Source organism: Hemiscyllium ocellatum, chromosome 21, assembly GCF_020745735.1.
Source record: "Hemiscyllium ocellatum isolate sHemOce1 chromosome 21, sHemOce1.pat.X.cur, whole genome shotgun sequence".
Taxonomy (NCBI): domain Eukaryota; kingdom Metazoa; phylum Chordata; class Chondrichthyes; order Orectolobiformes; family Hemiscylliidae; genus Hemiscyllium; species Hemiscyllium ocellatum.
Window position 1 is genome coordinate 36,394,948 of NC_083421.1, and position 15,229 is coordinate 36,410,176.

Here is a 15,229-nt window from a genome sequence, read left to right on the forward strand (position 1 = left end):
GGGAATATTAAATATAATTATGCAAACAGAGAAATGTGTGACTGGAATAAAACTGGTATCTAATGGTTACAGCTGACTTAACACTAATTTTACTAAATGTCAATTGTGTTAATCACCCCATTAGAGACAAGAAAATACTGTCACTCGTGGAAGAAAATAGCATTATCAAATACTGGCCCTGAAGATAAGTCTGATTAGCATTGAGGATGTTAGATTGTGTGGTGGGCATGGGAGAAGTGGATGGTTTGGTATTCTCACCAAAATGTCAGGAAGACACACCAGTCCTTCCATTTTTAAATCAGCAGGGATTCAAAGAATGGTTTCATAATGATCTCTGATCCCTCTTAGGAAAATTGATCATGTAATTACTAAGTATGGGCCCTACAGCAAAGCCCCAACGTCTTTGAGAAACCAGATATGTTGTTGACTGAGGCTTTGCAGGATTTCTGAGGTCATTCACTGTTCCATCAGAGGCCTAAAGAATCACTGCAAAGTCAACTTATATTTCTTTACCTCAAGAATACTGCCTTCTTTAGGTGAAGGGAGCTCAAAGGTAGATTGTCTCTTTATAGAGCACATTGAGAAACACCCAAGAACTTGTCATTCTTAAAGCAAACTTGAGATCCAACAAACTCATAATGCATTTGCTATCGCCTATCAGTTCCTATGTCTGGAGTCCCTGGTTGGATTGTTATTGGAATTTCTAAAGAACTCATGCGTTTTGAAATGTGATTTGATCTTTCATTAAAGATCTGAACTCCATTCTGGGCTTTCTTCCAAAATAGAGAGGGGAATTACATATCTTGCCAGCATGACCCTCGGCACTTTCTCTTTGACATAAACAGGAGTTAATTTGATGATAGTACAAATCTTAGGGTGCACAGTTCTGCCTCAGTAGGGCCATCCCTTTGTCAGATATTAATAGTGACTTGTGCTTTGGAGATACAATAGCAGAGGAGTTTAAATTGCTTCCCTTGGTGTTTTAGTAATCTTACTTAGCAACAGTTTTTCTCTGTTTTATACACTATTTTTCTCTTTGGCAAAGCTGCAAACTGAACAGCTGTGATTAAAAATATAGTGTTATGGATTTTTTTTAGATTTCCTCTCTAATTGAAATCAAGTTGATCAATATTTCTGACATATTATTGCAGATGATATTGGACTTGATCTGAATTGAGCAAACCTGCAGATGGAAAATGCTAACAAAAAAACTATTCCAAATCATCACTGCAAAGCAAAAAAGCTAATTTAGGCCAGATTTGAAGCAGGTAGGTCATTTAAATGTTTTCTCCTCTCCCATATGTGTTTCTCCAATGTTTTGAAGCAGACCTTTTTCAAAAGCCAAACCTGATAAATACCATCGGAGAGGGGTGGGGGTGGGGGGGGGATCTTCCCAATTCGGCTCCCAATCAATCAAAGTGAACAAGTGAAGCAAATCAACCATGGAATTTTCCTGAGTTCAGTGAGTAGCTCTCCATCAGAGCAACTCCTCCAACCTAGTTATAACTCTGCAAAATTTACAATAAAAAAAGTTTATTTCTAATCCTATAGAATTACATCAAGAGAGAATTATCATTGTTGGTAAAAGTTAATTAAAGCACGTTTAACTTCAGAGCTGAAGAACATACTTATACAATTTTCTGTTTTTTTTCTTTCCTTAGTATCTTTTCTATATTCCTTTTCATTTCAGTTATTTCCTCCTTTTTGTTTTAAACCAGAGACTATTATTAAAGTTCAACCATATTGTTTCAGGTTACACTTCAAACTCTCCTCGGTAGATTATAAAGGTTGTGTACTCCCAAAGTCTGTCATCAGCGTGGCAAAAGGAAAACAGGTTTGGGCAGAATAAACTGCTACAGTGAATACCACACACTCCTGCACGTCAGATCACAGCAGCAGCAGAAAGGAAAAAGCTTCACCTCTGCCATTTTTCATGCACCAATTAACCAGAAAAGCAAATTATAAAGCAAACCAATTCCAATCAAACAAAGTTCTTAAATTGATGAAACCAACCCGTTGCTACATGTTGATGTTGTTCATGGATGATTGATGTTGGCAGGATGCAAAGAAAGGTTGTGGTTTTTTTTTGGGAGGGAGCAGCAGGTGTACAACATACAGACGAATACATGGGTTTTCATATTGTGTGTTGATTGAATGGCGTGATTCAGCAGGACCGTTGGAGAAAATAAGGAACAGAAACAAGAGGAAATGAGAAATCAGATGAGCAAAATCAAACTCAGTTTTCAAAAAAAGACATCACTTGAATCATATTACAGTCCAGCAAATCAGTGTTAGAACTCATGACCTGCACAGTGATGCTGAAAAGGACGACCTTGGAGTAAATCAGAATGTGGGGTCATTGCAGATTTACCAGAAAATAAAAACCAATAGACAAATAAGGAGCGACAATTTTTAGTCAACTAGTCACCAACTGAATAGCAATTTTATAATCGAATAACCATGTGACATGTAACACAAAAGATCTAAAAATTCTATGTTGCCACCAGCTTTTAATAAATGACAGCAGTTTAAGCACATCATGTTTTGTTACAAGGAATAGCTTACTTGTTATTTATTTCTTACTTAGGTATTTAGAACTTTTTTAATGCATTGACCGCCACTTTAAATCAATAATTTTTAGTACAACACAGTCACCTTCTGAAGAACATATTTTTACTTTACAATTATTGGATCGTACATTTTACTGATGCAAAGTTTCATTCAATGGCATCAGAGATTGGGATGGAGGTGCCGTGCCCAGTTTGTCAGTGTTTAACTTTAAACACTGGCATCAAAGCTCAATACTGGAGAACTTGCGAACTCGAAGCTCAGAGTCCTTTTTTTCAACCACCTTTCCATTTCATGAAGTATTTCTCCTGACACAATTCCCGTAAAATTTACTCTGCATTAAGCTTAACTATTACAATTTTATTAATGCAGATCACAAACAAGTTCCATGGGGCAGTGTGATCCAGAGTGTTCTACTGGAAATCTAATGTGCAAAGACCATCAGGGGACAAAAGCATCAGCCTTGACAGTGGCCACCACAGTTAAATAGCAGTAATCACTGCCCAGGGCCAAATATAACTGCAATTCAAAGATGTGCAAGTTAGGTGAATTGGTAGTGCTAAGTTGCTTGTAGTGTTAAGTGGATTAGTCAGGAGTAAACGTATGGGAATAGGTCTGGGTGGGTTGCTCTTCGGAGGGTTGATGTGGACTTGTTGGGCTGAAGAGCCTGTTTCCACACTGTAGGTAGTCTAATCTAATCTAAATAATAAAATGCACATTGTATGTGATCTTGTAGGCCTACTGATGCTGAAGAACTGTAGCCCAGCTCTAGTCAGCAGCTTCAGAAGAGGAAGGGAGTTTTTTTTAGTTCAAAGTTGACGTGGCTATAAACTTAATGGAAAGTAAAAGAAGACAACCTCATTTTAACCTGAGCCCACTAATTGCTAGAAATGAATGATTATTCAAAGTAATCCTGAATTGTCGCTCCAAAAGGAATATACTGACACAAATAAAAATTACAACTGCATGAATACAAATGCATTGTTTATTGATTTGAACTAAAGAATAAACAATACAAGCTGTAGGTGGATAGGATGTATAGTAATTAGAAATGATTCTGGCAGAAATGCCATTTTAATGCATCTAATAAGAAACCTTTTAATAATTTAATCACACACATATCAGCCAGATGGGTCGCCTGGTGTACATCTGTCACATTCTCCAGTGTTTCCAAGAAACCCCTTTTTTTCCCTCAGGAAAGCTCAATTTAATATCACATAATAGTTTGTGTCATATTTCATGCATTTTTATTTGAAACTTAAACGTTTGAATATGAATATTTGTATTTTAACTTGCTAATGCTAAGCAAGCACAGCAGTAGTGGAAATTAACACCCAGAGCAAAATGTACATCTATTAAATGGTGGCATGGTGGTTCAGTGGTTAGCAAAGCTGCCTCACAGCACCAGGGACTCAGGGTCGATTCTAGCCTTGGGTCACTGTCTGTGTCGAGTTTGCACATTCTCCACGTGTATGTGTGGGTTTCCTCCGGGTGCTCTGGTTTCCTCCCACAGTCCAAAGATGGACAGGTCAGGTGAATTGGCCACACCAAATTGCCTGTAATGTTTGCTGCATTAGTCAGAGGGAAATGGGTCTGGGTGGGTTACTCTTCGGAGGGTTGGTGTGGATTTGTTGGGCCGAAGGGCCTTTTTCCACACTGTAGGGAATCTAGCCTAAACAGCTGGTAAGACAACATCTGGAACTAATGGCCTCCATCCAAGATGTAAAGCACCCATCTCTTTCAGGTTTTGACTATGTGTATATGCATAGGCATTGAACTGTGCACATTTGCAGAAATCCTGTCTCCTTTTCCTTTGGGTTCTTACTTGACATTTTCCCCTCAATCTTTTCTTCCCAATATCTTGTGTCTTCTTAGTGGACATTTCAGGCAGCTATGCAGGCTATAAACCATAAAATGTTTCATAAAGGGGCTGACACTTTAGTATTTCCTCTTGAGGGAATGCCGAAAAAAAAATCTGCCAGGTCATTGAGGAATATGTAATCTTAAATTTGTTGCTTTTGGGAATAAATTACAGTTTTTTTTTATCTGCTTAATGTAGTCTCATGGAGATCTCAGCCTTCTCAAATTGGGAACCTCAAGTAAGTTCTTAGGTGTAACATGCAAAGAAATCAAGTCAGTTGTGAAATCAAATTGTGCGAAACAAGTCTTCCATATTTATATGAGAAATTATTGGTGTTAAAAATATTGAAATGACCTTTTTCTTGTTGTTTACAAAATCAGAGCAGTTATCACCATCATTTAAAACATCACTAACATAACCTTACAGTGGTGTCGATGGTAACCATGATGTGGAGGTGCCAGTGTTGGACTGGGGTAGACAAAGTTAAAAATCACACAATACAAGGTTAGAGTCCAATAGGTTTATGGAGCGCTGCTCGAAAGGCTTCTATTTTCAAATAAACCTGTTGGACTATACCCTGGTGTTGTGTGATTTATAACTTTTTAGGGCAGATCAACTCAAAAGCTCCATAACTTAGGATTTAGGGGGCTCACTAATGTCAAGACGTTATCAAGCAAGATCACAAGAAAAGTACAAATGATGAAAGAAATCAACGTACTCCTGTAGGTCAACCACCAGAGTGGTTTTGCTATTCTTCATATCATTTCATCACTTTGAAGCTCAAATTAATTGTACGCTGTCATTGTTAGATTGAACACAGCTCAAGAAACTTTAGAATTCAAGACTAACTGAGTGCAATTCAGAACTTGGCTGGCATTTCTGGACAGATCCCAGTTGGCATTCTGGGACAAAAGAAATGATGCCAATGAATATTGACCTGTTTATATAAACTTACTGACAAAACCTCATGGCTGATATTAAATAAATAGGTCTCTGGTGAGTCCATAGTCAGGTACAGCTCATTATAAAGTTGCATTGACATGAAAGCTAAGGTTATTTGCAACAAGATCAAAGAGTTATTTGTGGCAAGTGCATTTTACTGGAAGCACTGCATTTGTATTTTTCCCCCAAAAGAATCTGTAATTTCAGTTGGAGTTGCTGAAAGCTACTTTTAAAAAAATCTGATTTTTTTAATATTTAACAAGAGCAACAATATATTAGTTTGTTGTTCACATTGAAAAGGTGACAGTCACCACAGGCAAGCTATAAAAAAGACCTCTCCCTAAACACAAGGATTGATGTCCAACCCCAGAGAAAGGTGAAAGAATAATTAATGTTGAAAAGTTTAATGGATAAACATCAAAAGTGATTCCATCATCATTATTTTGACAAACAGTCCATGTAAAAAAAACAAGCTTGTGATTGTGATACTAAGTTTGTGATTGGTAATACCACCATTAATAATCTCCAACATGTAATTTTCCATTTCTTGGCATTAGTTTCGTTATGGAGATGAAGAGTAGCCATGCAGTGGGTTAGAATATCATCAACATTAAGCACATTTAAAGTTGTTTCTGGGCACTAATTTCTATTGTTTGGAGACAGCATGAAGTACATTTCCAATGTTCCAAACTGAATATCTTTATAAAATCCTTTTATACTATTTCAACTCCCTATCTCAGGTTCAGATGAAGAAGGCAAATTAAGTATTACCGAAAGCCAAAATGTGGGAGATCTTGAACTGTGGGCTCTTGGTGAGGTTGATACCAGGCTGAACATGCCCGAGCTGGTATCAGTGACTAAATGGGACTTCAACCTGCTGCCATCTGGCAGGCTGGATCCAATCCCAGTTTTCAGGAGCAAAATATTGTTTTACTTGTCTCATTTCATTTTTCCCCCCACAATCTGGTGTCTTCAGAGACTGGAGTGGTCAAGAGAGTGTTGACTGCAACATATCGAGTCAATACAGTTCAACATCATGCTCATTAAATAGGAAGCTGGTGGGGGAAGTGGGGGCTGGGGAATGTGTGGTGGTTTATGGAGAGGGAGAAGAATTTGGAGAAGTAATGAACCAGAAGAAAGCCACATCACGTTCTTCCCGTTCAATTTGCCACCCTGTGGCACCCCAATTATTAGTTGAAAAATGCCTGGAAAGTACATTTGCAACGACAACTATCTGAAACAACTTTCATAACATTTCCAGAGCCCAAAACATCATCCCACATAAAGAATTTCTGTTGCAGTGTAAATAAAGGAATTCAACAAATCCTCATCATATCAATTTAAATTAAGCAAACTGGTCAATTTGGAGTCTAACTATTGCTCCAAAATAAAAATTCAAATGCAGATTATGTAAGAATCTAGTTCAACATCACATTGCACCTCAAATATTGGAGAGAAATCAGATTTTAAAATAATATCTTGATTTAGGGGAGATGCACTTACCGCCAGCTCAGTGACTAAAATATCAGTAATACTTCCCAATACAGTTACAAAGTCAAACACATTCCATGCATCGCGGAAGTAGTTCTAAATCAAACAAAACAAAAAGGGAAAAGCAAGATCAGATTGCCATCAGATTGGGTGTTCATCTTTGAGGTCATTCAGATAATGTTGCAAGATTGTCTGTAAAACTAAGTTATCTTGCTATTTCAGCTTCACTTCCAGTAGTATAAATATGAAATAATCCAAAGGATACTTTGTGGCAAAGTGCAATAATGCCAACAGGAGGCAGTCTGATGCCGTGGTGTCTGCAGTGCAAACATTTTCACAGCCTCAATGGACAAACCTGAGACGTTTGCACTAAAGCTTTGGGACAGGCAGCTGTTTGTCAAAAGACAATTTAACAAAATGCAAGAGAGTGGACTTCCCTGTATGGATTCTGGGACACATACAGATTTCCAGTTTTTCAAGGAAGATTATAACACAGAATTTTACCACTGAAGTTTAGTCATTTGCACTTTTGTTGCTTCAGGCCAATCTCAGACAAGTACATAGGTCATTGATATCCTTAGAAGATGATGTACCTGATCAGTGTTGCATGTGCACCTTGCCTTTAAGAGAATTCATTTTTAAAAACTCCATGTTGCATATTTTCAATGTGGAGATTTTGCCCTGTGGTGAGTCTGCTAATGATTTGCGAGTTGCACACAGAAATTATTTGGTTTTCTGTAATGTCTGTTTTTCAACTTAAAATCTGTTTTACTGTCTGCAACAAACTAACTTAGCAGTTATAAAATCCCTGACGAGCAACTGACCATTAGACATTATCATTAACATGATAATCAGCATCAATTTAATAATAAGATACAAGAATTCCACTTTGATTATAATTTTAAAATTAACTGATCTTTTTCTTCTTTTTTGACATGCCATAGTTACCTCAGTTTATTAAAGCAATTAAGAATCTTTAAGTTAAAGAAAAATAATGACAGTATCAGAAATAGTTGGATCAAGCAGGTCTATGCTTAACAGCAGTGGCAAAAGTTAGAGTTATTAAAAAAGTATCAAAACTTTTGCAGATTAAAAATAGAAAAGATCTTCTACTAATAAATAGAATGGTTTTACATTGCATTTACAAAGTATCTTTTCGTAACATTCCAAAGAGTCCTCCATAAAATCAAATGAATGTGAAAAGTGCAAGAGTTATTGCCATGTGGGCAAATGAGACAGTCAACATGTACTGACAGGGTACAGTGTACGCCATCAGCGACTGCTTTAGCAAAATTTGTTGAGGAAGGAATACAAATGAGAAGAATTTGCTGCCCTTGTTTAAAATGAGATCATTTGGTCTCCAAACTGGCAGGTTATCCAAAGAACAAGCAGTCATATTGTAACAGAGTAGATCGTGTACTCAAATTCTGAAGCAGTTTAAAGCAATACCTTGCTGACATAGAGTTAAGACTGAAACCAACAAAATCAACCACTGATTACTTATGAACTTAGATATTTGCTTTATGGAGCTGCAGCTTTTGACAGGCTGAAGAAAACATTAATTTTCTCTCTTTGATTGCAAAATTATATTTGAGTCAATATCTTCACAAGATCTTTTTTTCTCATTCCAAGATACAGATTATTTTTAAATATATCACATTACAACTAATTTGTTATTTGAATTGAATTATAACGTACCAGAATACCAAATGCAATAAGCTTCAGTACACACTCCATGGAAAACAGAAAAGTGAATAATATGTTCAGGTACTGCAGCATTCTGTCATAAGATTCAGGAGCATTATAAAACTACATGAAATATGAAACAAAAACACAAAGAATCAGTATCAGTCCTTAGAAGAACTTTGATTAAAAAATAAACCAAGATTATAATTTTTGTACAAGGAGTAAAATAATTTCCTGTCCAGAAAAGAGAGTCATTTGCTTTCCTTAAACACAGCTATGTTGAGGATTTTGGAAAACAGATTTCCATTGCAGGTTGACTGTTCAAATACATAAGTGCATTCATACTTCATCGAAATCCATAAGAAATTTACATCAGTATTTCCTTTCTTCATTCATTCCCGAGTTTATATAAAATTACACTGTATAGCTTACTCCAATTTCAAGCATCAACTAGTGATGCACTAGCAACAACTTCCCATTCTGCCACTTGAGTTAGACATGCCTCTTATTAAGCACCAATCTTCTCAAATCTGACTTTCTAGCATTGTCCTGCAGTCAAGTATGGTTTGGCATTTCAAGTGTTCATCTAAATACTTTGTAAATGTTGTGAAGACTTACACATCTAACACCAACTAATAAAATAAGTGTCTCATATGCTTTCTTAACCACCTGATTCACCTATCCTACTGCCTTCCAAGGATTTTGGAAGTGCATAATCAGGTGCCTCAAATCCATCGTACATCCTAGGATCATTTCACTTATTAGTTATTCCATTGCTTTTGTTAGTCCATCCAAAATGAATCACCTTACACTTTTCGGGTTTACATTCACTGCTCTGCTCTGTCCAGCCTGTCTATAATGTCCTGGAGTCTAAGACTTTCCTCCTCACTATTTACCAAAGCACTCATTTTTGTGTCACCAGTAAATTAATTAATTATACCTCCTACATTTATGTCCAGATCACTAATATCCACTGCACACAACACAGGGAGCCAACACTGTACCCTGTAAATGCCACTGGATGAGAAGTTCCACTTACAAAATAAACTTTATCCATTACCCTCTGCCTCCTGCCACTTAGCCAATTTTAAATCCAATTTATCAAATCCCCTTGGATTCCATGGACTTTTATTTTCTTGACCAGTCTCCCATACAAGCTCTTCTTAACTGCCTTAACTTCTGATTAGTGGGTAAAAAAATGAGGTCTGCAGATGCTGGAGATCACAGTTGAAAATGTGTTGCTGGTTAAAGCACAGCAGGTCAGGCAGCATCCAAGGAATAGGAAATTCGACGTTTCGGGCATAAGCCCTTCCGAAACGTCGAATTTCCTATTCCTTGGATGCTGCCTGACCTGCTGTGCTTTAACCAGCAACACATTTTCAACTGTTAACTTCTGATTAACTGAATTAACCTCATCTAGATACCTAATCACCTCCTTGAAAAATGCAATCAAATTTGTTAGACATTGTCTCCTCCTGGCAAAGCCATGCTAACTAATATTGATTAATCCTGGTCTCTCTAAGTAGAGACTGTCTGTGCCCCAGAATTTGTTTCTAAAAGTTTCCATACCTCTGATGGTCATATGACTGGCTTATAGATCCCTGCGCCACCTTTCCTGAATAGTGCTAACATGTTAGCTGCCCTCCAGTCCTATGGTACCTCTCCTGTGTCTGAGAGAATTTGAAAATTAATATCAGAGATTCTGAAATCTCCCGTTCAGCATTCCACAGTATCTTGGGATATATCTCATCTGAGCCTGGGAATTTCAAAGTTTCAAACTTGCTAAAAATGCCAATACCATCTCTCTCTCAATGTGAATTTGTTCAAATATATCACAGACCACCATCCTGATTTCCATATCTACATCTTTCTTCTCCATAGTGAATACAAAGTATCCATTTAAAATCTCAGCAAATGTCTCCTGGTTCTATACACTTGGGCCCAACTCTTTCCCTATTTATCATCTTGTCATAAAGTCACAAAGCACAGGAACAGACCTTTTGGCCCAACTCATCCATGCCAACCAGGTTTCCTAAACTGATCTAGTCCCATTTGCCAACATTTGGCCCATATCCCTTAAACCTTTCTTGTCTATGTAATGTTGAATGCCTTTTAAATGTTGTAATAGTACCCACCTCTATAAATTCCTCTCACAGCTCATTCCATACACCACCAACCTGTGTAAAAACATTGCCCCTCAAGTCCTTTTTAAATCTTTCCATTTTCACCTTAAACCTACGCCATCTAGTTTTGGACTCCACTACTTTGGGGAAAAGACCTTGGTTTTTCATCCTATCTATAGAACATAGAACATTACAGTGCAGTACAGGCCCTTCGGCCCTCGATGTTGTGCCGACCTGTGAAACCAATCTGAATCCCATTTAACCTACACTATTCCATTTCCATCCATATGTTTATCCAATAACCATTTAAATGGCCTTAAAGTTGGTGACTGTACTACTATTGCAGGCAGGCTATTCCACACCCTTATTACTCTCAGAGTAAAGAAAATACCACTGACATCTGTCCAATATCTATCACCCCTCAGTTTAAAGCTATGTCCCCTTGTGCTAGCCATCACCATCCAAGGAAAAAGGCTCTTCACTGTCCACCCTATCTAACCCTCTAATCATTTTATATGTGTCAATTAAGTCACCTCTCAACCTTCTTCTCTCTAATGAAAACAGCCTCAAATCCCTCAGCCTTTCTTGTAAGACCTTTCTCCAGACCAGGTAACATCCTCGTAAATCTCCTTTGAACCATTTCCAAAGCTCCCACATCCTTCCTATAATGTAGTGAACCGAACTGTTCGCAATACTGCAAGTGCAGTGCACCAGAGTTTTGTACAGCTGCAGCATGACCTCATGGCTCCGAAACTCAATCCATCTACTAAGAAAAGCTAATACACTATATATTTTCTTAACAACCCAATCAGCCTGGGTGGCAACTTTCAGGGATCTATGTGCCACCTCTCAGCCCAGCTCTGCAGCTTATCTATGTCCCTCTGTAACCTGTAAATCCTTCAGCACTATCCACAACTCTACCGGCCTTAGTGTCACCCACAAATTCACTAACCCATCCTTCTATGTCCTCATCCAGGTCATTTATAAAAATGATCAACAGCAGCGGCCCCAAAACAGATCCTTGTGATTTACCACTAGTAACAGAACTCCAGGATGAACCTTTCCCATCAGCCCTCTGACTTCTTTCAACTAACCAATTTCTTCTCCAAACTGCTAAATCACCCTCAATCCCATGCCTCCGCATTTTGTGCAATTGTCTACTGTGGGGAACCTTATGAAACGCCTCACTGAAATCCATATAAACTACATCAATCACTTTACCCTCATCCACCTGTTTGGTCACCTTCTCAAATAACTAATAAGGTTTGTGAGGCACGATCTACCCTTCACAAAAATGTGTTGACTATCCCTAATCAACTTGTTTCTTTCTCAATGATTATAAATCCTATCTCTTATAAACTTTTCCAACACTTTACCCACAACCGAAGTAAGGCTCACTCAGCTATAATTATCAGGGTTGCCTCTACTCTTCTTCTTGAACAAGGGAACAACATTTGATATCCTCCAGTCTTCTGGCATCAATCCTGTACACAATGGTGGCATAACGATCAAAGCCAAAAGCTCTGCAATTTCCTTCCATGGCTTCCCAGAGAATCCTATGATAAATCCCATCCAGGCCAAGGGACTTATCTATTTTCACACTTGCCAGAGTTGCTAACACCTCCTCCTTGTAAACCTCAATCCCATCTAATCTAGTAGCCTGTATCTCAGTATTCTCCTCAATAACATTGTCTTTTTCCAGTCTGAATGCTGACGAAAAATATTCATTTAGTGCTTCCACTATCTCCTCTGACTCCATGCACATATTCCCATTACTATCCTTGATTGGCCCTAATCTTACTCTAGTCATTTTTTTATTCCTGATATACCTATAGAAAGCCTTAGGGTTTTCCTTAATCCTACCTGCCAAAGACTTCTCATGTCTCTTCCTGGCTCTTCTTAGCTCTCTCTTTAGGTCTTTCCTGGCTACCTTGTAACTCTCAAGCATCCTCACTGAGCCTTCATGTCTCATCCTAACAGAAGTCTTCTTCTTTCTGTTGACAAGAACTTCAACTTCTTTAGTAAATCTATGTCCACCATGATTTTATAAATGTCTATAAGGTCAACAGTCAGCCTCCTACACTTCCAAGGAAAAAAGCCCCGGCCTATTCAGCCTCCACCTGTAGCTCAAACCCTCCAATCCTGACAACATCATTGTAAATATTCTTTGCACACTTTCCAATTTAATAACATTATCCCTATAGCAGGATAACCAGAACTATATGCAATATTTGAAATGTGGCCTTACCGATGTCTTGTACAACTGTGACATAACATCCTAACTCTTATGCTCAATGCTCTAACCGTTGAACACTTTCTTCACCACCCTGTCTACTTGTGACACCACTTTCAAGGAACTATACCCCTATACCCCAGATCACTCTGTTTGACACACTACCTAGGGCCCTACCATTAACTGTGTAAGTCCTGCCTTTACTTGCCTTACAAAAATGCAGCATCTTGCATTTATCAAAATAAACTCCATTTGCCGTCCCTCAGTCCACTGGCCCAGTTGATCAAAATCCCATTGAACTCTGAGATAATCTTCTTCTATGTCCACCAAACCACCAATTTAGTGTCATCTGCAAACTTACTAACTATACCTCCTATATTCATATCCAAATCATTTATATAAATGATGAAAAGCAGCAGACATAGCACCAATCCTTGCAGTACACCGCTGGTCACAGGTCTCCAGTCTGAAAAGCCACCCACTACCACCACCTTCTGTCTCCTACTGTCAAGTCAATTTTGTATCCAATTGGCCAGCTCTCCATGGATTCCATGTGATCTAACCTTACTAACCAGTCTGCCATGTCAAAGACTTCACTAAAGTCTATGTAGGCAATGTCTGTCACTCTGACTTCATCTTGGTCTCCTCTTCAAAAAGCTCAATCAAGTTTGAGAAATGATTTCTCACACAAAAAGCCATGCAGACCATCTCTAATCAGACATTGCCTTTTTAAATGCACATGATTCCTGTTTCTCAGAATCCACTTAAACAGCTTACCCACCTCTAATGTCAGGCTCACCGGTCTGTAGTTCTCTGGCTTTTCCTTGCAGCCTTTCTTAAATAAAGGCACAACATTAGCCACCCTCCAGTCTTCTGGCACCTCACACCTGGCTGTCAATGATACAAATATCTCTGCCAGGGGCCCTGCAATTTATTCCCTAGCTTCCCACATTGTCCTGGGGTATACTTGATCAGGTCCCAGGGATTACTTTACCTTTATGTGTTTTAAGAGTTCCAGCACCTCAACTTCTGCGATGTGGACTCCTTTCAAAACTTCACTATTTATTTTGTTGAGCTCCCTAGCTACAATGTCCCTGATAGTGATTGTCCCAGAGAGCCATTGGGCTGCTCTTTTGTTAGAGGGAGATGACTGGTGTGAGTTTAACCTGGAATCACCGTACATCAGGTGAGGGATGAGGTTGAGAAGGCAGGACATAGATGTTGACCTGAACTAGTACAGGAATTTAACCTCCGCTGTTGTTGTCAATCTGTCGTCCAGCTAATGAGATATCTGCCCCCTCCACCCCTCCATTTAGTCACTAAGGTGCTCATAAAATGCCCTTGGATTTTCCTTTATTTTACCCACTAGCGTTTTCTTCATAAACTCTCTTCGCTTTTCTGATTTTTTTTCAAGTAACCAGCACATTCTGTCTGCTGTTTTGAGCCCTCAGTATTTCCCATAAGCTTCCCTTTTCTCTTTCTCACCCAGTGCTGTATGCTCCTTGAAATCCAAAATTCTCTGCACTTTTTTTTAATCCCGTTCATAATCTTTGCAGGAGCATGTTGGCCCTGCATTCTCACTATTTCCTTTTTGAGTGATTTCCGCTGCTTTGATATCAATTTCCCCACAAACAACTGTTTCCATTTCACTTTGGCCAAGTCCTGTTTTATCATGTTAAAATCAACCTTCTTCCAGTTCATAAATTTTACTCCCTATCTATCTTTGTCCTTTTCAATAACTGCCTTAAATCCTACAGAGTTATTGTCATTATCATCAAAATGATCCCCCACTGATCTTTTACCCAAAGATTCATCCTCATTGTTCCCAAAATTAGTTCCAGCACTGCTCCCTCTCTGATCAGGCTTTCTTTGCACCTGTTTGAATCTATGTCTTTATAAGTTGTCCTAATATGTTTTCTCGACAGGCAACATTAATCCTTCAATTATTGTCATGAATTAGGTGAGTTGTAGCTTATTTTACTGCACAGTAGCATAACAATGCAAAGCTAAACTATCGCTTCATGTATAGTTGCAGTATTTATGCTTTAAATATCCCACACTACACAAAATGGTGTGAAACAGATTATTTAAATGGCTTGCATGTTCTGATTGATTAAAAAGCACAATATTGAAGGGTTAAACTATTTTCTAGTGATATGGCTCACATATCAATGGAGGCGTGGGGTGGGTGGGTAGAAATAGTGGTGTAGTGGTTCTGTCTTTGGACTACTCATTCAGGGGACCAAGCCAATACTCTTGGAACATTGCTGTAAAATCCCACCTGTTTCAAAAATGTCCTTTATGGAAGGTATTTACTATTTTTAT

At 38.3% G+C, this 15,229-nt stretch overlaps 1 protein-coding gene across 1 annotated transcript in view; it reads right to left on the reverse strand.

Moving 5' to 3' along the window:
- cacna1ba (calcium channel, voltage-dependent, N type, alpha 1B subunit, a) overlaps window positions 1-15,229 on the reverse strand; it is a 600,961-nt gene that overhangs the window by 81,874 nt on the left and 503,858 nt on the right. The window contains exons 32-33 of the mRNA XM_060841327.1: window positions 8,561-8,671; window positions 6,869-6,958 (exon numbers count right to left, since the gene is read on the reverse strand). Coding sequence (XP_060697310.1) covers window positions 6,869-6,958; window positions 8,561-8,671 — 201 coding nt within the window. The remainder of the gene's footprint in view (window positions 1-6,868; window positions 6,959-8,560; window positions 8,672-15,229) is intronic.